This window comes from Lytechinus variegatus, chromosome 3 (genome assembly GCF_018143015.1).
Source record: "Lytechinus variegatus isolate NC3 chromosome 3, Lvar_3.0, whole genome shotgun sequence".
Taxonomy (NCBI): Eukaryota; Metazoa; Echinodermata; class Echinoidea; order Temnopleuroida; family Toxopneustidae; genus Lytechinus; species Lytechinus variegatus.
In genome coordinates this window covers 43006693-43032569 of record NC_054742.1, presented here as the reverse complement: position 1 = coordinate 43032569, position 25877 = coordinate 43006693, and the positions used below count along the sequence as shown (strand labels likewise).

General features: G+C 35.3%; 1 protein-coding gene across 1 annotated transcript; it reads left to right on the top strand.

Moving 5' to 3' along the window:
- Positions 1-1802: 1802 nt before the first annotated feature.
- LOC121411086 (dnaJ homolog subfamily B member 9-like) lies at positions 1803-16995 on the top strand. The gene is made up of 5 exons (XM_041603597.1): positions 1803-1976; positions 2525-2799; positions 3281-3696; positions 8443-8476; positions 12943-16995. The coding sequence occupies exons 2-5, from the start codon at positions 2574-2576 to the stop codon at positions 13011-13013; spliced, it is 747 nt and encodes a 248-aa protein (XP_041459531.1). The 5' UTR covers positions 1803-1976; positions 2525-2573; the 3' UTR covers positions 13014-16995.
- The last annotated feature ends 8882 nt before the right edge of the window (positions 16996-25877 follow it).

Genomic DNA, 25877 nt, shown 5'->3' with positions numbered 1-25877 from the left:
TAACAAAATATTGTATACAAAATAAATGGCCAATATGAAAGAGTAACTTTTACTCTATCTGATGGAGTAACGATATTTCATTTAACTTGAGGTTAAAACAGGTAAATTGTTAGAGAAAAAAATCTCACGAATTACGAGATTTTGCAAGGAGGAGGATTCAGCCACGAGATGAATTGGATGGATCTGGCCTTTTTGCTCATTAGCAAAGGGACCTGCGGTCTGACTGTTCAGTTCCATGGGTTCCGCCATCAGAAACAACGACCTTATTAGAGATGGATATTTTATCCGCCTCTATGGCTACACAGCAAAAAAATATATATATACAACGCTGTTTACTATATGAACCTTACAGCAATTGTTTAAAGGGGAATGAAACCTTTGGAACAAATAGGCTTGTGTAGAAACAAAAAAATCAAAGAATAAGAATAAAGAAAGTTTGAGAAAAATCGGACAAATAATGAGAAAGTTATGAGCATTTTAATATTGCAATCACTAATGCTATGGAGATCCTCCCACTGGCAATGCGACAAGGATGTGTGATGTCACTGATGAACAACTTTCCCTTTGGTGGACTATAAAATACCCTCAAAATGTCTCTTTTTTCTTTTTCTTATGATGATACAAACTCTCTATCCATGATGTATTCTTAAAAAATATGTATTACATGCCCTCATGTAGAAAGAACACATGATCTATGGATAAGATGTGATAAAAGAGGCAATTCAAGTGAAATATATACTAAAGTAATGGGGAGAGTTGTTCACAAGTGACATCACACATCTTTGTCGCATTGCCAATTTGCTATCCCCATAGCATTAGTGATCGCAATATTCAAATGCTCATAACTTTCTCGTTATTTGTCCGATTTTTCTCAAACTTTTGTTGATCTGTTTCTTTGATTTTTCTGTTTTCACACAAGCTATCTTGTTTCAATGGTTTTATTCTCCTTTAAGCAGTTTAAACAAGTGTTTAAATCTTAAGCAACAAAGTTTAATTTTCAATATCTAATTTTCAATAAATTAGACATGATTGTTAAAACGGTTTAACAAATGCTGTAAGGTTCATATAGTAAACAGCGTTGTATAAAATCTTAAACAGTGTTTTTACCCCGGGGGGGCACTCAGTATATAATGCATAGTGGGTATGTGCCGCGGAGGGGACCCCCATTTTTACACTCAAAATTCCGTTCCAAGGCATAGCATTTTTGTCTTATTGAGAAAAAGAACAAAGAAAGCCGCTCCAAGGCATACCATTTTCTTCTTATCGAGAAAAAATAAGATAGAAATCCGCTCCAAAGCTTCGCATATTTTTCGTTACGCCGTTCCGGTCGCATTGATCTGCTGCGATTTTGGTGAAAAGCGGCCGCCGAGCGCTGTCCGACCATCGTCTCTGTGCGAGCGCACCCGGCGGAGGCCGCGCTAGCTGCATCAGGCACGCTTGACCGTTCCATAGGGGTGCATACGCACGTACTCACTTGCTGGCGATCCGTTCCAAGGACCCCCGTTTTCACAAAATTGTAGTTCCGAAGCCCGTTCCGAGGACCCTCCTTTTTACAATAAGCCCGCTCCGGGGCCCCCGTTTTTTGTCTCGCCCGCGGCACACCCCTACCACTTTTTTGGTCGAGTGCCCCCCCGGGGTTTTTAATGTGTATGCCCCCACCATAGGCATAGCATAAACTCAAACATCCCGCGACACTTTCGACCAATCCAAACATTACCCGTACGAATAGCAATCTTTCAAGATAGTGCGCATGCGTTGTGCAATCAATTATATACATATTATTACTCTGTATATGTACATGTACGTGTGTTTACGGCGGCCGAGTCTTGAATGAGGCGTGATTTCCCCGGGTGATTTCCAATTCCTGACATACCGAAAGTCACAGTCATACCAAACTGTAGTGATTTTTAGAGGCAAGATCAAGTATATGACGGTCCATCTTTAACTCATTTCTAACCGGCTTTGCATTAAAACGGGTAAGTAATTTAATCGCCTTCTGTGTTAACGAGTAACGGTAACTAGGACGGCGGACGGTACTATTAACGCGTAGATTAGGCTAGCCAACGCCAGCAAACAACCGGGCGCGGGGCGGCCGAGGCCGGAGTCTCACCTGGCCTGGAGTCTCGCCGCCGCGCCGATCGCCTGGCCTGGCCTGGCCCTCGACGCATCAATCAAACTATCATAGAGTTTTCTACAGCATTAACTAGTTTTGGGCAATAAAAATGATAAACAGTCCTCACTTTTTTCAGAAATTATTGTGATTTGAAAAATTTGGGGATTTTTAAGGTACCTTTTGTGGATTTTCTTTGGATTGGAGTCATATTGGACCTTGACGGTTGTAACACTGATGCGCATCCATACTACTTGTTTGATAGTGATAATGCCCCAAAGGGCATACAGATTCAATGGAGTTTTTGGCATAAGACTGGCAATTTATAATATTTACTTTCTATTCTTTCTCTTCATGTTTTTTTCAAAATTGCCTCTGCATTTTGAAAGTGATGATTTTTTTTTTCATTGACAGAAATCAAAGTCAACTTTTTAAGGTAGGGAGTCTCTCAATAAATTGAACCATGAGGTGTCACAATTGCTGTCACCTGGCAGCTGTAGGTGTTTTAGCGTTCATGTTGGTGGACTATGTTCAAAGTGCTACAAGGGATTACTACACAATCCTTGGAGTGAGCAGAAGTGCATCACAAGGAGAGATCAAGAAAGCCTTTCGGAAGCTAGCCATTCAGTATCATCCAGACAAGAACAAGGAGCCTGATGCAGAGAAGAAGTTCATGGAGATAGCTAAAGGTAATGGTTTCTGGATGCTGTCACTTATCAGGGAAATGTTTTGGATTTTAGTGTTTGAGCAGATGAGTGGAATTGGGCAAACAATTAAAAAAGTTTTTAATTAAACAAAAAAAAACTTGTAGAAATATTGTCATACCTATCAGGATTTGATTCAAATTTATCACAATGATTCCACTGTCATTGTGACATCTAGGGTAAGGGCAGCTCTATTTGTTTTGATACAGATAATTATTAAAATATCATCCTTTTCTAATTCAATTTGTGGATTGATTTTATGATCGTTACCCAAAAGTTCACAACTTGAAGTATACATCAAGTCTGGAGGTAAGCAGGATGACTATCAATATCATAAAAGACCAAGTATAATAATCTTGTGTAGCTCAAAACAAGGGGAAAAAAGGGAAAAGAACTCTTAAATCAGGCAGGCACCTCAGACTTTACAAGAAATCAAGCATTCACAAAGTGTCTCTCTTTTTTTTAGCCTATGAAGTCCTTTCAGATGAAGACAAAAGGAAACAGTATGACAGATTAGGAGCCAGTGCCTATGAGAACCAGGGACAACATAGTGGTGGAGGAAGAAGAGGTGGTGGTCCACAATTTAATTTCAACGAGTTCTACCGTGGTTTTGACAACAGCTACCACCAGAGGAGAGGTCATCAAGGGAGAGGTCAAAGACAGAAAATGAAGTTTGGTGATGGATTCTTTGATTTTGACTCTTTGTGGAATGACTTTGATGATGACAGTTTGTTTGGTAACATGGGAGGCTTTGGAAATCAAGCTTTTGATGGTTTTGGAAATCACGGGTTTGGCGGCTTCCAGAATCAAGGATTCGGTGGGTTTGGGTCGGCATTTGGAAATGGACATTTTGGAAACGGTCAATTTTCAGCACACAGACAGGTGAGTTTAACCTTTTTGTAGGTTCTTAGCCAACCATGAGATCAAGTCAGTTTGATTCGGAAATTAATGTAATTGGTGATAAATGAGCAATGAATCGAATCGTTGTGAGTCAAGAATACAAAGTACAGGATTAGAGAGCAATTGAGTTCAAGTTATTTTTCTTTCGTTCATGTGGAATGTCAACCAAAGTCTACAACAGCAATCCAGCACAGAGAATAGTAGTTGACCCACAAGGAAGAAGTTAAAGGAGACACTCGAAGAATCCAAAGTATTTTATAATGCCTTTTTGTGGTCATCATTGTAAAGGGGAAGTATTACTAATCAGATATATAACTTCACTTTTCAAAATAGTCATTAGAGTTTGCAGAAATCAGCTCTCAAAAATGATTTATTTTCATGCCATATTTCTGCCTTCCATCGGTCCTCTTGCGAGCTCCAGCTGAGTGACGTCACACAATGAGCGTGAGCAGCTGAGCTGACAGCAGCCCATTGAAGACGATCTTTCCAATCAGCGTTTTTTGCTCTTAAAATGCCTTTTTGTGGTCATCATTGTAAAGGGGAAGTATTACTAATCAGATATATAACTTCACTTTTCAAAATAGTCATTAGAGTTTGCAGAAATCAGCTCTCAAAAATGATTTATTTTCATGCCATATTTCTGCCTTCCATCGGTCCTCTTGCGAGCTCCAGCTGAGTGACGTCACACAATGAGCGTGAGCAGCTGAGCTGACAGCAGCCCATTGAAGACGATCTTTCCAATCAGCGTTTTTTGCTCTTAGAATTGTTTATTCCTCACAAGATTGGTCTTGTTATATAGATAAAAGTTTGAATTTACTGAACAGTGAAATAAAGCGCACATTTAACGTATTTTGGTAACCGATATTTAGCTTAGAAAAAATGATTTTTTTTTCAAGAAATATATTTGAATAAACAAAGCATATTTTCACTTAGAAATCACACTTGCGACAAATTGATATTATAATCAATATAAAGCATAGACATTCTTCGTCACGACTGAAAAAAAATTATGAAATTTCATTACGTAACAAAGTCAGGAACCACAAAATAACATGGCAATATCCATCGCGAAATGATTGAAATTGCAATTGAATTGCCGAAACATGATTAGCCCACAGCGGCGAGCGGACTTTGTTTCATATATCTTAAAAGCACGCCACAATGTAGGGAGTGGTCTGTGGCCAAACGTGTTGGCCATCGTTTTGTCGTGTGCGAGGACCCTGGTTCAAAACTCGGATTAACTTGGTTATTTTTTTTTAATTCCTTCTCGTCCCTACCCAGCTTTTTTTTCTTGTGAAATCCCATTCAGACCTGTATTTATCAAATCTTATTTAATTGCTGCTTTTGATTTTCAAGTTCTTGATTAGATTCTACTCTTATTTGGGATGGGAGGGGTACAGGATGAGTTAAAAGTCAAGTCCACATCAACTAAAAATTATTTGAATAGAGTAATTTCCCTTGCTGTTTTTACTCAAAACAGTCACAAAACAATGATATGCAAATTAGTGTTGTCACATCACATTCGTTTCTAATTTTTTTGTGGCATTTTGTTTTTTAATTCTTTGCAGATTTGAGTATAGGAATTTCTTCATCCGAACACAATAGGTTACATTTACGGAACTGTAACTCTAAATGTTATTTGGAGGAATTAAAATCCCTCTGAAAATTTTTCAGAAAATAAATAGAAAATGAAATATCAAATCTACATGTCATGTAAATATATCAAACAACAAAATACAAAAGAACTTAGTGCGTGTGACATAACGGTTAGTGTAATTTGCACATCGACACAGATGAGCATATCATCGTTTTATAAATTAGGCAAAATTTCTCAATGTTAGAGTAGTAATTATATTAATTTGAATTAAAGTTTTTATGAAATTTCCTGCAATATCTTATTTTTCTTTAAATTCAAATGAATTTTTGATTGTGTGGACTTCTCCTTTACTCTTAATGTAGGGAATGCATAGCAATATTTATCCAGAAACAAAATTGTCTTAAAATATGCAAATCTGTAATTGGGCACATGTTCACTTTTCTTTCATCCAGGCCACTTCCTCACACCCACCAGGCTTACAGTCTTAGAACAAAAAAAAATGATGAACCATCACACAACAGCACACAACATTCAGTGCTTCACAATAAATATTTCACTTCTGTTCATACATGTACATGCAATAAATATTGTGGAAAACAAATAAAAGGCGTACCCATATTCAAATACCGTTTAAAAGGACAAATATATTATACCTTTCGAGAAAAATCAGCACGTTAGATATCTGATAACAAAACACAAATATGGGGCACTGCAAGAAACTTATGTTCCATTGCAAATCAAGCGTAAGTCTTAAATTCAAATTCAAGCGTAATAAGGTTGAGTTGCAATAGCAGTTCAACTACATGTACATGTTTGTCTTTAATCAAAGGACTTACCCTTGATTTGGGACGTGTGATTGATTAGAAAATTTCTTGCAAAATGCCCTAATAACATTAAAATTGTTTTTTTCGTTTTAAGTTGTGTGTTCTTATTTTCGACAAGCTGTATTCCTGTCCAAGTCAATTTTTTTAGTTCTCTCCAAAACTGTGCTCAAAATCGTTTCCAAGATCGATAAAGATAAATTTTCTGTTGCATCATTATCAGTCCAAAACTTGCATCGTAGCTCCTGGAAAGAGTGAAAAAAAAATGGCTATATCCAAATCAGTAAGAAGACATGATGGAATCTCCCAGATTGAAGTAGCGAGCAGAGACCAGAAGTCACCAGAGTCAGCAAGTGTGCAGATCTGTGTGTAGAAGAGAGAAAAAATAAAGAAATAATTTAAATAATCAAATCAAAGTATGAATTTCATTATCTTGATGATTGACGACGTGCGGTGGCATGTAATTCCCGGTCAACAACAAATAATAGTAGGTTTAGACACCTGAAAAATTCCACTCAGAACACTGGTGCTCTACCTCAACGCTCAAGTGATGTTTGTGTAGGCCCCACTCTACTTACCACTTAGCGGTAGTGAATCACTTGAGGTACGGTACTCTGTGTCATTACAAAGAGTGCATTTATCTTCATTGTTTTATGTTGAAGGCACTACGCATTCATATGTAGAAGCACTCTAATCAGAAAGAAACACCAGACTCTAGTTTTGGCCAGGAATCAGCATGATCAGGGTAACCACTGCTGAAAATTTGTCTTGCTTCATGACATCGGCATTATGGTGATATAATTCTGTGTATCTGGATGTATACGATACAGGGCCCTCCTGAGCATAAACGCATTGGGTACTAGACCTGTGTATAATAAAAACTTAAACATTTGGCCTTATCGTGAAAACATTCGGCCTTATCGTGAAATTTGGTGTTTGTGCGCTCGTTGTGTACAAAGTCAATGGGAGTGGATCACCGCCGTTGACGAAATAAACGGCAGTGAATGGACTGGGGACAAAAACTACGATAATGCCAAACATTCCTCTGAAACAGCATATTTTCAGCCATGGTCCATGCCAGTGCTCCTAAATAATTTAATCGCCTGAGTCCTGACCAGTTTATTTAGAAATCTGACTGAAGTCTTTGTGAAGAAAAATCTGCTGGAATTGTGCAAAAACATTATTTCTAAAATAAAGACTTTTTAATTTTAATAGTAGTCATGCCAAAATGCATGATTCTAAAATTATATCAGATCTGTATCTGTCATCTGACCTGAATGCATCGTCAGAACAAGTACAGACTACAGTTTCCAAACATGCTTACCTTGACTTTTGACTGGATCAAACAGCGTAACCTGCATCGGCAGCAAGTGAATGGGACCGTACAGCTTGGAATCAGAGCAACACAACGAAGACTGTCGAGTGGACAAAATCGGTCTTTCCAGTTCATAATTCAATAAAAATGGACAAAGTAACACAGTTCTGGTTCTCTTATAGTCTGAAGATGTCGAAATCGGATATCACAACACATGAAGAAAACGGTAAATTCGAAGAAAAATAGAGACCAGGAAGGTGTATCAGTGTATTATGCACAGAGAGATAGTGTGTAGTCGATCATGTGACGTCATTATTCTCGACTGTTTTCGATCGCGTGAATGTCTGCCTGGGGGCGGCTGGGGGGCTGAGAAGGGTCTCTATTAATGTCATTTCTTGCATTTCCACAACATCTGTAAGACTTTTTAGTGACATATTTGTGTATAAAAAGACAAGACCTTTCCATTCATATATAATTTGTCTATAATCATCACTTTCGTGAATTTTCTTTGTGTGTATCCTTTAAAGCAAGATTTTTCAAAGAAATATTAGTTTCTGTGTCAGCCATTTTCTTTTTGGGGATGGTTGATTTTATATAAAATCTGAGCATTCTATCAATGTAATGCCCTATAATAGAGTATAGAAAGTACCATGATTTTATCTTCATCTTATCTATACGATAAAGTTTGAGATTGTCATTACACATGATTGATCAAGTTGAATTTTCAACATTTTCTATTCTATTTTTATTTGAATTGGAGGCAGAAGCACAAAATACTGTAGGACAGAAGAAGTCTTAAAAAATGATTTTTTTTCTAGGGCTTCAAGCTTGCTTTGTAATTCGGATCGATACAATACAAGCAAATGTATGTGTTCATTTCATAGATGTTTATTTCTTGTTTAAATTATCAGTGATGATAATTTTCATAGATAGTTATTAGGGGATTATCTTGTGCCTAACTTGATTTTTTTATTGCTCTTTTCTTTTCTTTGCAGCATCAAAAATCATTTCATTCAAGACATGCAGGAGGTAAGGTTCCATCTTAGAATATGAATAGAAAGAACAACATCACAGTTTCATCTTAACTTAAGAATAATTTATTTCTTCTTTGCCAAAAGAACCCTATGTCTTATAGATTATGTTTTATATTCTAGCAGGTATACAGTCAGATTTTTGCCTTTACTTTGTTTGTTTAGTCATTATATTGGAATAATGTTCATTCATATCATATTTATTTCAGAAAATTGTGGATTAATTAGCCATGTTAGTTTCCACAACGTGTGACAGGGAGTTGTACTCAGCATAATAAAAGTCTGCATTAACCACTTTCCATCTCTATGTGATATGAGTGACCAGTAGGTTGTGAATGTAATCATGTACATGTTAAAGAGTTTTGAATGTTTTGCCCAAACAAAGAAATTTTGGTTGGAAATCCATCACTTGCAGTAGTATCTGGAGAGCATTTCATCAACATTTGCCATCTGATAGGTTGTCCGATCTGACATCTTTCCTTGTTTTTGATTGGCTGACAAAGCATCTGTGGTGTCTGAATGAATAGTTACTATACATGTAGTAACTAAATAATACATCTGACATGTCCTTTCATAAAATTGAAATGATCCCCAGATGAGCCATGTCCCGTAAAGATAAATTCCAGTATTGGTAACGATCTGAAAATGACTTTTTACAGAATCTAAAATAATGACCACACAGGTGTCTGTTTGTATGAATAAAAAATATGTGCCAAAGGATTCTGGAAGAAATTGTGTAATTGCTGAGAAATAAGCAAAATAAGCGCGGATTCGGTCACTTTCGTCGGGTCTTTATTCCAGCAATAATAATACACTGTCCCGCGTGTGCCTATCGGTGTTGGTGATCTTCAGTGTGAACATTTTTCAGTGTAGATTTCAAGATTTCACAAAGTTCAGTTTATGCAACTGTACCAGATCTAGATCCTCGATATACTGACAATTAAGCCTGGTTTTACAGACTTTCTCATGAAATCAGTGTTTACTGCAACTACTGGCATTTCTCTTTAAGTAGGTTGAAATACTATGCTTAGCCAAATTCATGCATTTGGATCACAAATTTAACATCCTCAGATAGTTGTACCAAATGTTACAGTTGCATTCGATGGGAAAATTATGAATGAATAAATTGAAAAGAGTAAGCAATCATACAGCTCGTCAAGGATTACTCCTCGGGGAGTGGAGGTTGTGGATTGCTAAGCAGCCACGATTTGAATATTACTTCCTCTGGCCTGGATTTCTTGGTTATTAATTTAAGCCTACAAATCGGAAGTCCTATAAGTACATAGTTGCATTTCACTAATCTAGTTCAAGAGAGTTAAATACAAGGCTTCAGGAATACCATCTTATCCTGACATGTAGATTTTATAGGTAATTATATTAATAATCACATGCAGACTGTTACTTTCATTTTTTCAAATACTGTTTACATGGAATGTAGCAAGGATGCGTGCTATGCATAAAGGGACCAAAACAGTAACCCAGAAGACGACTCGCACCCGAAAAGGTCTTTCAGAATATTCCTTCATGTTCCTGAATGAAATCTCTATTATATTTCTCTTGATTTTTGCCTGGACCTTTAAAAGGTGCACCTGAATGTACCATGTTTTTAATTTATAAAATATAGATCGAGAAGCACTATACTGTCATGTACATGTACAGTATGTAGTTTACAATGATTTTTCCATTAGAAATTCCCAGACTGAATTTGTGCATATTTTTATTCAGAATATAAAGGATAATCGAAGAAATATTCCAGTTTCTCGGGCAATTTCACTAGGGGATTTCTTTCACAGTTTTTTTTTATTTGCATTTCCTACATGTAGGCCTACTGTACTTTCATTGTACATACAAAGCTACAAGCTTTGAATTACCTCAATTCACTTTACCGGTTATACATGTATATAAATTTATTATGACACTGCTGGCTTTCTATTGATGGGATTGATTCGATAAATATCATTCCTTTGTATGATGCTGCCTGAATTTTATGAAATTTTTAAGATGATTCTGATGGAAATAAAAACTAAACCTACCTTCAAAATTGCAGTATGAATTCTTAACAAAAAGGTGAGATTAAAAGTGAGGGAAATGCTTTTTAAGTCAAGATATCTGGATATTTCTATGTAATTGACTAAAGTGGGGTATGTCCATATTTTGCATGAATGGTGGGTAAAATATCTCGAAATACAGGACAAAAGGGCATCCCATGAGGGTTTGAAACAGAACACGGGACAAATGATGAAAATACAGGACAATCCTGAAAGGAAGGAATATCTGGGTCCTGCAACAGAAGGGTTAGCGATTAATTGTACGCTTTATTTCTACGTTTGATTGTACATTGTAGCCAATGTGTTACGGGCCACTGGTTGTCTTATTGAGCATTTATAAGGGCCGATTTGCAGAACTTTGTTATTATATTCTAGTACCGGTATGTGTATTAAAAGATGATGGTTTTGTTAAAGCCTGCTATCCTCAAGTAGTTAGAAAGTTGAAAGCGTAGTTACTGAAAATACCTTTAGCTGCATGTTAGGGAATGAATGATGAATAGAGCTCAGTGGTATGGTATCTGGTATGTTTGTAATAGTTTGGTGATCTTCAGATATAGGCTTTTATATCAGTAAAAAAAAAGGTGGGATGAATTGATGGCAGATCAGGAATGGTCTTAAATATTAAGTGTACATACCAGGTTGATTGTTGGGATTCAAGGTCAACCTTGGGAGGTTGAAGTTGAGATACATAATATCTACCATCAACTTTCTTCTTAAATCAGAACAGGCTAGACACATGTACAGTGTAAATAGATACATGTAACAGATACCAAAATCAGAATACTACATGTATACAATGTGACGTGCATCTTTGAAACTGAGATGATGACGGGTCACTTTTTCTTGGGCAGAATTACTCCCTTTTTTGGAGTGGAATTGAAATGTAGAAGGCCAACATGTAGTTATGTACCCTCCTGGCCTTCGCTATGAGTTGACCATAAAGAATTGGTTTATGTTACAAGTGATTTCTGGGAATGTAATTTAAATGGTGATCAGGTGTATTAGCAATAGGCTTGTTGTAGAGTTGACAGTTTGACTTTAACTTGGGAACAATATTTACAATTAAACTACCCTTTTAACAAAAACAAAATGACAGAATATCAGAAGTGAAATTACTGCTTTTCATGGTCGACCATACTCTATTACTAAACACCATGCATTAATCACAAATACATGTATTTATCTTTCAAAGTGATTACAAACCTCATTGAAATGCTTCAGATTTCGTAGGATCTCACAATTCTTCCCTGCAGTTCAGATACTTCATTTATTCAAATATTTCTTTAGTTTTTTAAATCCTCCCTCGCAGTCTGCGCTATCCTGTAGGTCTTTAATAAAAAAAAGTATTTGACCCATTAGCCTCTCGTGATGAAAATTGTTGGCTTATTTACATGTATTAAGAAACACACAAATAACATATTTTTATCATTATGGTTTGAAATCAGAGACTTTTCTGGCTTATCCAGGAAGGTAGAATTTTTCCATTTTAAAATCTACATTTATCGTAATTTTTTTTATATACATGTAATGGTCCAAATCAAATCATTTTGTAAGTGTGATGCGTACATATAATGTAAGCTGGTTTGTTTACTGATTTTTTTCCCCACTGTTTGAAGTGGAAATGAAATAGTACCCTCAACTTATTTGGAAGATGATTACTCAACTGGGATGAATTACACTAGTGCCATGAATATACAAATGAAATAATCACCACTTCAATAGAACACCTTTTATTACACACTCTCTGAGGTCAAAGATGAATTATAAATTCTGCATAGTTCTGCATGTTGCATAGTATATCAACAGTTAGAAAAAAAATTGATCGTTACTTAGATACTTGCAATTAGCACAGTTTATATAAAGGCAAAGAATGAGCCAGCTGTATACAATTCACGCAAGCACATGAACTGGGGCCTACTTGTATGGAATACAAATATGCCTGAACATACACTGCATGATTATTGGTACAATATTTGTATTGCTTGCTTGAGTGAGAAAAAAATCAATAGTTATAGCCTTTAATTTCGACATTTTCGTGCAAGTAGATATTATAAGTGTTCCTGATATTAAGTTTTTGATGATTAAAATAGCACTCAGGTTCCTTGCATGGACTGAAGTAATGAAACTTAAATAAAATTGCCTTTGAAATTCTGCATTTGAAAATTCTTTTTATCAAGAAAATACATGCCATTGTTCAGTATTCTGCAGTATTAAAAGGAGGTTTCTGTGGATCTCTCCAGTGTACATAGTACGTGGATGTAGTTAATGCCAGCTGTTGATCCATTCTCTGCCTTTATTTCCTTTAGGTAAATAGCATTGATGGATATGAGAATATAGACACCTTTCCTTCCACAAATAAAAGCTCCTATTGATTTTTTTTCTTTCTTTTTCCTTATTTTCTTCCTTTTTTCCATAGGTGGCAGGAGCTGTCGGACAGTGACACAAAGAGTGGGTAATACCATCACTACATATACAGACTGTTCTTAAACCTCAACCTTGAAGATTATATCAGAAGGGCAAAACAACTATACATCACTGGAAAGATGATATTATAAGAAGTAAATACAATTATTCAAGCTTTATGTATTTCACCACTAAAAAGATGAGTTCCTTGCTTTAGAAAAGATATGCTCAGATTTATGAATTTCTAAACTGTGATTTATTGCACATTTTCCCGACCGAATTCTATGATGTCACTGTATGTAAACAAAGTTGTTGAAACATGCATTTGAATGTATTTCTTATTTTTCCAGTTCATTAATTCCACATTTGAAAAGAAGGTGCACGGAAGAGTGAAGTATTTTCTGCTCAAATTGATGAAACATCCAGCTCTCGAATATCTTGCAGATATTTGTGACACTTTGTTTGACATAGCAGTCATGGTCAAATAAGTAACAAAAGTCTCACACTAAATGTGCGGTCAAGAGCAGTTTTTCTGTCCATTTATTCAATGATTCAAATTTGTAATCTGGAAAACAAGAAAATATTGTTTTGGTTTTTATTATGTACAAGAGATATAATCACAACTCTACTACATATTATGATTTCTTAGGGTATTGGTGTGTATGGCAATAAAGCCCATTTGGGGGACTTACCTATTTCAGTGTTCCTCAAGCAAATACTTGGCAGCTAGAATATCAAAATCTATTAATCTTACATATATTCATTTTCTAACTTCTTAGCTTTCTATTGGTGTATTCTTAATCAATTTCATATTTTGCTTTTGATATGGTCTTTATAAATGATTACCTTCAGTGTTTCAGATATTAGTTGAGCATTATCAACTATTAAAAAGGACTCAATCTTTGTTCTTGACGTAAACAACGATTTGTTACTGCCTAATTACGGTTGATTATGCACATATGAACTAGTTCATTTGATGAATAGGGTTGAACAATATATTCTATGCAGAAATTACAAACTAGATCATGAGAATAAAGAAAATATTTGTATTTATTTTATTGATTTTCAGTTAAATAAATCATGGACTAGGGTTGTGATTTTGCTATGTGTTTTGACAAAAGAGGGCCTTCAATCAATGTGCCAGCAACAAGTTATGAATTTATTAAAATTGTTGAGACAAAAATGAGAAATGCCATGCTCTTATTCACAATTTTCATGTAACCTTTAATCTGAGACCTGAACCAAACTTGAAGTCGACTCTGCCCGCCACATTGAACATGGAAGTTGGTTGTCGTGAATATATATGTCCAAGATTTTACGGTACAATTTGAGATCACTGGGATACCTCTCCGCGTGTGCACACATTAGGTGTCTGTCAGAGGCATTTGGCAGACTTCACAAGAGAGGTTAACACCATCCCCCCCCCCCCGGATAGTTCAAGCCCCAAAAAAGGGGGGTTCACTACAGAATGATCTTTTTGGTCTCCCCCCCCAAAAAAAAAAAACACTACATTACGTTACATTTCTCCATTTTCTCACACCTACCAGAATTCCAGGGAGAACTGCTGATGGAGATTAAAGGCGGAGTCCACCCCAGCAAAGTGCTGATTTGAATAAAAGAGAAAAATCAAACTAGCATAACACTTAAAATTTCATCAAAATCGGATGTAAAATAAGAAAGTTATGGCGTTATAAAGTTTCGCTTATTTTTCACAAAACAGTGATATGCACAAATCAGTGACATGCAAATGAGTCAATCGATGATGTCCATCACTCCCTATTTCTTTTGTTTTTTGTTGCTTGAATTATACAATATTTCATTTTTTACAGATTTGACCATAGGGACCGACTTGACTAAATCATATAGTATGAAACAATGCTAATTCCACATGTTCATAGAGGAATTAATCACTGTTTCACTTGACAATGACGAGAGAATTAAAATATTTCATGTAATAAAATAAAGAAGAAATAGTGAGTGGATGACATCATCAGTCTCCTCATTTGCATACCAACCAGGATGTGCAGATAACTGTTTTGTGAAATTAAGCGAACTTAAAAATGTCATAACTTATTTCACATCCGATTTTGATGAAATTTTCAGTGTTATGCTTGTTTGATTTTTCTCTTTATATTCAAATCAAGTTTTTGTTGGGATGGACTTGTCCTTTAATACATGCAGCACCCCACCCCCCCCCCCTCTGGAAAATCTTGGGGGTGCTTCAGCACCCCTGCTTCTCAGGGCCATGAGTTTAAACTCCCATTCTCACATCAAATCATGCATTTCCTTTAATAGAATAGCATGGACATGATTGATGAACACTATCTAAGCACTTCTTCAAGTACACTTGAAAAAGAAGGGGTTTACATGTCTGTTATTGATTGAGTCCATTATGTTTGTTTTCCTACCCAGTATGTACATGTACATCAATGCCATTTGCATACAAAGCCTCTTTTCAATGTATTACGTTCAGTACCAAATCTAATCAAGATGACAATATATAGCTGCTGATCCTGTATGGAGGTGACTATTTTCTCCCTGTATCAAAACATTTATAGGAAAATGATATATATCGGTGAAAACCATCTGTCAAATCAACTTGACATTATTATGTTCAGAATATCAGTCTCATTCACATTTGTGCTATGCATATGAGATTGTGAGTCATATTCTATTTTGTAATTTCCAATAGTAATCGCAGCAATAACAGTAGTTAACAGTATTATGTAGCTCATATGAGATGGGTTTCTGTTTCATTATATTCTGATCTAGGCTTTTCATTTCATCATCTTTCATACGAGAAATCAATTTATTTATTTGTAAAAAATTATTAATGATTTTTGTTGTCCTATAGCAAGTTACAAAGTACCGATAAAACAAAGATGGGGCTTGAATCCTATCCTGTGTTTTAATACCATTACTAGTCACATGATACAACATTATGTGTTGCATTTCCCTTCTTGAATGGTATACTTCCTTCCTCTTTGAAATTCCAAGGGTCTATTTTAGGACACTGCATTTATCTCAAACTTTTCATGTCTAGATATCTTTTAATAACACTGTTTTCATTACAAGTAATTTTAAAAGCATTATGTCCATTTTTCATGTATACACTGTAATGATGGTTTTGGTTAAGGGTGTGTGTTGTCCATGAGCCATTTTCTTGCTTTTTATTGCTTGCTTTTCAAGAGTACATTCTATCAGGACTCCCATTATTCTGAATGTTCATGGAAATTTAAATATTTATTTCTTTTTTTTTTTCATCCAAATGGAATGTTTATGAGAGTCGTATGGAGTAATGGGGTTTGTGTCTTATTGGAGATGTCATGACATGAAGTAGTTTTAAGCCATAGCTTTCATCTCTATGGCAAAAGCAATATACTGAGTAGTTGCTCTTCTAGAAAGAGGAGTACTTTCTAATAGCAAAAGAGTTCATCTGGTCCATAATCACATTCCTCTTGGAGTGAGATGAACTCGCTCATTTTCGAGTGAGATATGCATCTTTCTAGAGGGGATCTTTTTGGAGTGAAAGTGTCTTCAAAATGCACAGTTCACTCTCCAGAAGGAGCTATAATTTACTCTATAAGGACATATACAGTTCATTCCAAAGGGATTGGTCCCTACTATCACTCCTCAAGAAGAGTTTGATTAGGGACTAGATTACATGTAGCTCTTTTATATTTAGAGAGTAACATTGCCTGATGAGATTGTTGTAGTGTTATCAGCAAATATTATTCCATCTCATCTGTATTCTAATTTATATTTTTCCATATTACTTTGGTGTGCAATAAGTAGCAGGTCTGATAAGGAATCTACTTGTCTGAATTATCTATAATCATGATATACATTTTGTACATGCTTGCTGCCTTGCTAATGTGGTCAATACTTTATATACAAGCCTCAGTTTGCTCTTCCAGAAATGGTGTATGATATCATTTGCTGTGTTTCAGATTCTTTCTTGTTGTTTTGTGTGTATATTGCATTGAATGGAGCTGGAAAATATTTATTTTCATGGAATTTTAAAAAGATTTATGGATAATAAAGAAACTTTGATATTTGAAATTTATATGTGATTCCTTGTCTACACAAGAATGTGATTATTTCTGTTTAGCGGTCTCATAAGAATCCTAGCCATTTTCACCAGATGTGAGATGCTATAGATGTTGTGAGAGGGGAGAAGGGTAGAGATAGAGAATTGGGTAAAGAGGGGGGAGCGAATGATAGAGATAGGGGAAAGAGGACGGAGAGAGTAGGAAGAGGGGATTACAGATAGAGAGAGGGAGAAAGAGGCATGGAATCGAGAGGCGAAGTTGCTATGCTCTTAAAAAAAACACATCGGGGGGCGTTTCATGAAAGGACTTGTCGGACAATTTATCTGACAAATCTCATTTTATCCGACAGTTACCATAGGAACAATGCCTCTCAGCCAATCAAAATCAGGGTAAGATGTCAGGTCTGACAACTTGTCGGATGAAAAAGTTGATGAAACGCTCCCCCGAGGATGCACTGGGCGCCGTTTTACAACGGCGGCGTCGGAAAAACATTGAAATCTTAACCTAAGGTTAAGCTTTTGAATTGTCATCATAACTTAAAACATACTCCTGGTTGATGAAACTTGGACATAGGGGTAATCAAGTATTCCTAAACATCCTTTCTGAGTTTCAGGTCACATGACCAAGGTCAAAGGTCGTTTAGGGTCAATGAACTTTGGACATGTTTGGGGTCCACAGGTCACATGAAGAAGGTCGAATGTCACTTAGGGTCTATGAATTTTGGCCTTGTTGGGGGCATTTGCCAAATTGCCATCATAACTTTATGGATATAGTTCGTGAAATTCGAAAGTAATACTGAACACCCTGCTTGAGTTTCGTGTCACATGCCCAAGGTCATTTAGGGTCAGTGAACTTAGATTATGTTAAGGAATAAAAACAAAATTTCAAAAGAGGTAAATATCCTTGAAATGTTAAAACTGAAAAAAGGTATTTTTTACATAAGTGTAATAAAGTATCAGTGAATATCCTGCCTGAGTCTCAGGTCACACGATCAAGGTCAAAGGTCGTTTAATGTCAATGAACTTTGGCCATTATGATTTCAAAACTTATGGACATAGTTCATGATATGTGGACATAGGGGTAATCAAGCATCACTGGTCATCTTGCACAAGTCTTAGGTCAAATGTCATCAGGGTCAATGAACATGGTATTTTATTATCATATGAAAGGTGTTTTTGGTGAATAATTATTTTATAGACATTTTAATATAGATTGGTGCAGAAGACGAGTGAGACAGAAAATTGTAGAGGAGCGAGAGTGGAGGATTGATAGATGAAGACGGGAGAGACGGGGGCTGGAAATGTAAAATATAGATAGACAAGACAAAGGGAGCGAAAAGAAAAAAAATGGTGTTCAGAACGAAGTCGTGAGAAAAAAATACGAACAAACAGTGAAAAGAAAGTGGAAGTCGATGAGGGAGCGAGTGAAGGGGGATGGTTGTATGGAAATCTGATAAAACAAAAAGGCTAGCGCGATATAACATGTCCTGCGAAAAGAGTACCAATACATGACATCATAGGCAAGAGTATAATCCAATTTCTACACGATTGCTATACGGTATAGCGCCATCTAGATTTTTTAACATCTTGATCCAGTGAACTTATTTCGAATAGAAACTCGAATTGTTTTTATTTCTGAAATCTAAATATTGTTCAGTTATATTTTGATTATATTTCATTTAAATGAGAAAAAAAAGTTCATTAATTCTAATCTGTATTCTCTTGAGTCTGAATCAGAGAGGTTATTCCATAATAATTCATCTATTAAGTATGCTCTCAATTTGAATATATCACAATTGTCTTTTTGAGGTCAAAATGAAATCCATAGAAGAACTGTAGGGATGGTATCAAAAATCTTAAGCTGTACATGTATGTGGTCATTAATACCAAATTACTGGTTTAGAATGACTCGAAATACGTTAGACATTGATCTTTTTTGTATTTGAAGTTTGATTCACTTTTGGCCTATACTTCACTATTTGCACATAATATAAGTAAAGGAAAAACCATACACACTTAAAAAATGTTGGGCAACATACTCTCCACTGTGTTGGGTAATGTATGTTGGTAATTCTGGACGATTATTATCCAATTGAGCAAATTTATTAACCAATAATTGGTTTTATTACCCAATTTGGGCAGATTTTAACCAATAGTTGTGTGGACAGTATATGTACCCAGTGATCACGGTGATGGTTAAAAATTGGGCCTTTTTTTCCCAACCTTTTTAAGAGTGTACATAAGTTATTAATGATGATCAGTGGCGTACCGTGGGTCACGGCATTGAGGGCACGAGCAAAAAAATTGAGTCACTTAGTGAGCGCGCGAAGCTCGCTCAGTTGCCAGGTATACTGACCTAATAGAGACATTTTGAGGACAATGCCATTAAACGGATATTTAATTCACTGATCACATAATGCGAGCGCGAAGCGCGAGATGGAATTTTTATATTCAGACCTAAAAAGGGACATTTTAAACAATTTTTTTGTAATCATGATATGTACCTGTCTCGCTAAGCAAACAATGGAGCGCGAAGCGCGAGGTGAAATTTTTGTATATATTGACCCCGAACAGAATAATTTTAAGGACTATATTTTACGAATCCATTAAGAGTATACATATCTCACCATAGTCATCTAATGCGGGTGCCAAGCGCTTGCTGATTTTGTCAGAATTATATATATACATCTAAACACATGAAGCAGTTGTAGTCATTGTAATCATGATTAATATACGTACCTCAATAATCAAGTATTGCGAGCGCGAAGCGCGGGCGGAAAATTTAGGAAATTCAGACATGAAGAGGGACATTTAAAGGCTTGTTTGTAGGAATTCACGAAGACCATACGTATTTCACTAACCAAATGATGCGAGCGCGAAGCGCAAGCTGAAATTTTTGTATATATTGACCCCAAGTCGGGATATTTTAAGGACTATTTTTTTAAGGAATCCATCAAGAGCACACATGTCTCCCTATAGTCATCTAATGCGAGTGCCAAGCGCATGCTGATTTTTTTAGAATTACATCTGAACACATGAAGCACTTTTTTTAGTCATTGTAAATTATGATTATCATACGCATGTCACAAATCAAATATTGCAAGCGCGAAGCGCAAGCTGAAAATTGAATTGAATTGAATTGAATTTATTTTCATACTTCACAATATAACAAAATAATAACATAATAAAAGAAATACATTTGGTTACATAGAAAAATACAAAGATAATGGCAGTAAATAAAGTGAAATATGAAGGAACCTGCATGAAAAGCAGAGCTTGTAGTGTCTGCAGGTTCCTTAAAGTAATTATGAAGTTCGTAAGGAGATCGGACACTAAAGAATAATTATACTACAAAGGAAAAGCCAAACATTAGCACAAAATCAAGGGGTAAAGAATAAGAGGAAAAGTGAACAATGTGAAATATAGGAGGGGGATGAGCGAAGAATGAAAAAAATATATACCACATTATACCTTTAAAAAGGTACAAATCAAATATATTACATATATTCAGCCAGTGCGTCTTAACGGTGTCCATAACTGGACAAAAGAAATGATTTCAGTTTACATTTAAACATACTTAAAGATAAACAGCTAGTTATTTCGATTGGAAGATTATTCCAAAGCCTTGGTCCTTCGAATACAATTGTTCTTTGAGCAAATAACGTACGAGTACGTGGAAGGTGAAATGAGTCCCTTTGGCGGGTAGGGTAAGAATGGATAAGGTTGTTTCTTTGAAACAAGGAAGAAAAAATTTCCGGTAAATCATCTTTTGAGAGTTGAAACATGAATGTACCCAAATGAAATTCGTAAAGATCATGAATTTTCAGGATTTTGTTTTTTATAAATAATGGATTTGTGTGTGCATAAAAGTCAGATTGGTTAATTACCCTAATTGCCCGCTTTTGTAGTTTGAATAACATTTCTAATACAGTCTTGTTTGTATTACCCCAAGCCAATATACCATAATTTAATCGTGATGAAATGAGAGTCATATATAAGTTTAATAGTATATAATCAGGGAAAAAGAATTTTAGCTTGCTTAAAATACCAATACTCCTAGAAGTCAATTTACTCAAGTAATTAATGTGACACTTCCAAGACAAATCATGATCAATATAGAGCCCAAGAAATTTGGTGGAATCAACCTGTAATAAATTAACATTATCCATGACTACTTGACCAGGTAAACTTTTGAGAGAATTACTAAAAATCATAAAATTAGTTTTCTTAACATTAAGTGACAACTTGTTAGCTCTAATCCAAGACTGAACTGATAGAAGTTCAGTATTCAAAGTATTAAGTAGCGTATGTGGGTCACGATGAGACAGAAAAAGATTAGAATCATCAGCAAACAAAATAAATGACAAAATATTGGAAGAATTCTTAAAATCATTAATGTAAAGAATAAAAAGTAAGGGACCAAGGAGTGATCCTTGTGGTACTCCGCAAGATATTGATTTCAAACTAGAATTTATACCTGTATAAGAAACAAATTGTTTACGAGAACTGAGGTAGCTCCTGAACCAGTCCAAGGCCTTCCCACGAATACCATAATGTGATAATTTATATAACAATATATCATGATTGATCGTGTCGAAGGCCTTGGAAAGGTCCAGGAATATACCAACAGTATGTAATGACTTATCGACAGCACATGCCACCTTGTCAATAAAAGAAAGTAAGGCATGAACGGTTGAATGTTTTTTCCTGAAACCAAACTGAGAGTCACTTAATATTTGACAGTCGGTTAAAAATTTGATTAAGCGTGAGTATACTATCTTTTCTAATAACTTTGAAAGGGAAGTGAGAAGTGAAATTGGACGATAGTTGGAAACTTCTCGTTTATCATCTTTTTTAAAAACAGGTATAACTTTTGCTACTTTCATATTGCAAGGAACAACTCCATTTACTAATGATAGATTAAAAATATATGTCAAAGGTGAGAGTATTTCATTAATTACCCTTTTCAAAAGAAAATTTGTTATTCCATCACCACCAGGACTCTTATTGCATTTTAAATTATTTACAATATCTTTAACTTCGTATTCGACTATAGGGGTAAGGAAAATAGATTGCGGATTAGGATTCTTTAAAAACGATGTAAATTCTCTATCAGATTCAGGGATATTCCCTGAGAGATTAGTACCAATGTGAACAAAGTAATCGTTGTACAACTCGGCTATTTCAGTAGGATCTTGAATAATTCTCCCGTTGTGTGAAATTTCTTTTGTTGGTTCGGACTTTTTGTTTGATCGTAGGACCTTGTTTATCACCCTCCACGTACTCGAAATATCGTTCTTGTACTTGTTGAATTGATCAGAAAAATACATTTTTTTGGCGAGACGTAGGGAAGTTGTCAGTACATTACGATATCGAATATATTTCCTTTTAAGTTTATCATTACCAGGCAGTTTCTTGTATTTGCAAAATAAATTGTTTTTACGGTTGATAGACTTAAGGAGAGATTGAGAGATCCAGGGGAGTCTAGGTGTCTTTTTATATGTGGAGCGGGAAAACTTCTTAAGGGGGATTGTAGCTTTATAAGTAGACATAAAAAGATCCAAGAATTTGTCAAAACAAATATCCGGGTCTTGAATGTTATAGATTACATTCCAGTCGATCTCATTTAATCTCTCCCTAAATCTATTTAAATTTTCTTCTGATATGTCTCGAACACTAATTGATGCAGATTTATTTTTATCTCTGCCGAAAAACACCTCAACAAAAATTGGGAAATGGTCTGACAAATCAGACACCAAAATGCCAGATGACGTACTAGATAAACTATTTACAAAAATATTGTCTATCAAAGTTGACGACGAGTCTGTAATTCTAGTTGGTTTGGTAATTGAGGGTATAAAAGAGCTAGATAACATGACATTAAGAAACTCCTGGCAAGAAGAAACAGTGTTACAATGCAATAAGTCTAGATTGAAGTCGCCCATAAGAAAGACATTCTTGTTGTAAAGAACAGGAGATGACAGTAAGTTTTGAAGACAATCCAAAAAATCTTGAGTGTTACCTTTTGGAGGCCTGTATATTTCGCCAACAACCATTTGCTTCTTGTCAGGCATTTCAATTTGAATAAAAATACATTCAATAAAATCAGACATTTCATTTAGCTCTTTTAGTTCTCTGACATTTAAATTATTAGACACGTAAAACCCGACCCCTCCCCCTCTTTTATGTTCTCTGTTATTAGAATAAAAGGTAAACCCATCAACAGAAACAAGAGAGTATTGAAAATCATTCAACCAGGTCTCGGATAAACCAACAACACAGTAACCATAATGGAGTTGGTGAATAAGAGAATGAAAGTGATCCACATTCTTATTGAGACTTCTCACATTATGGTGCATGAGAAAGAGTTCGTCCTTTGATTTCAATGAGTTACTGATGATGTTGTCAACTGAAAAGTATCTGGACAATAATTTGTGTAAGGGTACATCGTTGGAATCTAAGTCAAATAAAAGATCAGGTGTTTGGAGGTTTAAATACCGTGGGAGATCACCACGGTCATTTACATCAATGTACTCATTACCCATATACAATGAAATAAATGTAGAAAGGAATGTGTGGAGGTGATTGAAATTGACTATCAAAAGACGAACTCTTTAATACTGTTGAGCAACCATCAAGAAGAAAAGACTGTGTAAGGCAGTAACAATACAATGAAATGCTATAAAAAGTGATTAAGCTGTAGAATTGAATTGATTTCAAACCAAGAAGTAATAAGAATGGCAATTTCATTAAGACACAAAATACATGTAGAGAGAAAATACATTGTAAAACGCACTGACTGAACAATAATACCAAATACATGTAAAGCCATGAAAAATCGGCAATAATGTTGGATGAAACATCCAAAGTAATAAAAATATATTTAGATAAATTCAATATTAACAATTCATGCACAGAAAATGTTGTCCTGAGCATTGTATTGCAAATAAATCAACAGATTTGCAGCCAAATTATTGTATAAGTATAGGTACGGTCAAAAAGAAAATTGAAACACAGAAATCTAAGAAACTAGTTGAGAATCATGCAAGTACAAAATCCTAAAAGCTTCTCAATTAAGTCAAAATAGTAAATATTTTACTTTCGTATGAACATCTTTATGTGATATAGCTATAATTGGTATAAGAAAAAGAAAAAAGGGAGATGCGTAAACAGTGAGCATGACAGGCTAAGAGAGCCAAACAAGATAACTTGGCGAGCTGAAGAATTTCGGCAAGCAAGGCTTATCTGTGAGCAAGACAACTTCAAGAGCCGAACAATTTCGGCAAGAAGACCTATCTCCTGCTATCAACAAATCATGCAATATTGCATATAGAAAATGCAATTAAGATACTCAAATAACATGTATATGAATTACATAATTTTGTGAGTAAATGTTACATGTGGTAAATAGCCTCATCTAGAAAAGATGACAAGCCCAAAAACAACAAACCCAATGATCGGTATTCAAGGATTTGCCCGAAAATATATCGGCAAGCATTGCGAATTTAACCACAGGAGTTGAATAGCTAAAATATCAATAGGATTGAACCTTTCACTCCAGAAGAAATGTTCCAAAAGCATATATAGATTGTAATTGTACAGCCATTGTTAGAGACATATGAGTTATTTCTGGCCAAAAAAGAGATCAGAATGTTTATGTTAATAACATCAGATAGAAAAAAGTATCTATGCTATCAGAATGTCAATATGTCTATATTATACACAAACAAAATGCATTATAAGCACTCAAAATTATTACACTGTAGTATTTAAACAGATTAACGATCGTTGACATAGTGACAAACATAATTATGAAGAGCGTTCATGTTTTAAATGAACAAATATATATCGTAATAATTCAAGGTGAGTTATAAGTAGCTTCTGGTTGGAGTGTAGAAAAAACAGGAGTATTGTTAATTAACATCAGGCAACAGTTATTAATTATACGTGGTTTATAATGGAAGTTGCCAGTTGCTTCAAGAAGAAGGGAATGAAATAGTAAGTAGATGATGTTGCTAGACTCACTCAGTGAAGCTTTAAAATTATTTATATTCATTCATTATTTATATTCATATCAGAAAAAGGGACATTTAAGGACTGCTTTTAGGAATTCATGAAGAGCAGACATATCTAACCAATCCTCTAATGCGAACGTAAGTACGGACAGGAAATATTTTATATTAAAACCTTAAAATGGGGCAATCACTTAAAGTAGTCATGAAAAAGATGCATATGTCACTACATAAAACAATAATAATTCGAAGTGCGAGGAAATATATTTGGTGTATATTGACTTGAAAAGGGGAGGTTTTAGTACAACAGGAATATATATCTCGTTAAACAGACAATGCGAGCACCAGGAACAATGAAGACATAGGCACATAAAAAAATCATGTTCATAAAGTTATGATTTTTTTTAAATGTAATATAACATAATATAATTACAATATAATATAACATTATAATGAACAATAATTTCTTATTTCACCCTACGTTTCTCTCCCTTTCTCCCTCTTTCTCTCCTTTTCCTCCTTTTTTTTTGGGGGGGCAGCCGATGGGGGGGACACGTGCCCCCCATGCTCCCCGTAGTTACGCCACTGATGATGATTATATCACATTTGCCCATTTGAGATACAATTGAAGAGTCAGTGACTTTGAAGACAATATAAGGAACCTACCAGAAAATCTTGTTAAATCAGCAGGTTCCTTTGGAAAGATATGCACCGGAGAATCGAACGTAATTAATACTCACAAACACACTGGTAATTTTGACCAATAATCGCATCAAAATGCAATTATGTTCACCAATTCTATGCCTACGCATGTCTATCGCTGGCGTTCATCTTCCAGCAAGCTCCATCATCTTCGATGCGCCCCGTGAGGTTTACGCACCTTTT

What these genes read in the sequence shown, in the direction of transcription:
- LOC121411086 (XM_041603597.1), top strand. Translation starts at nt 2,574, where the DNA reads ATGAGGTGTCACAATTGCTGTCACCTGGCAGCTGTAGGTGTTTTAGCG. An exon ending in GTTCATGGAGATAGCTAAAG is followed by an intron (nt 2,800 to 3,280) that starts GTAATGGTTTCT and finishes TCTTTTTTTTAG; the next exon opens with CCTATGAAGTCCTTTCAGAT. An exon ending in AATTTTCAGCACACAGACAG is followed by an intron (nt 3,697 to 8,442) that starts GTGAGTTTAACC and finishes TTTTCTTTGCAG; the next exon opens with CATCAAAAATCATTTCATTC.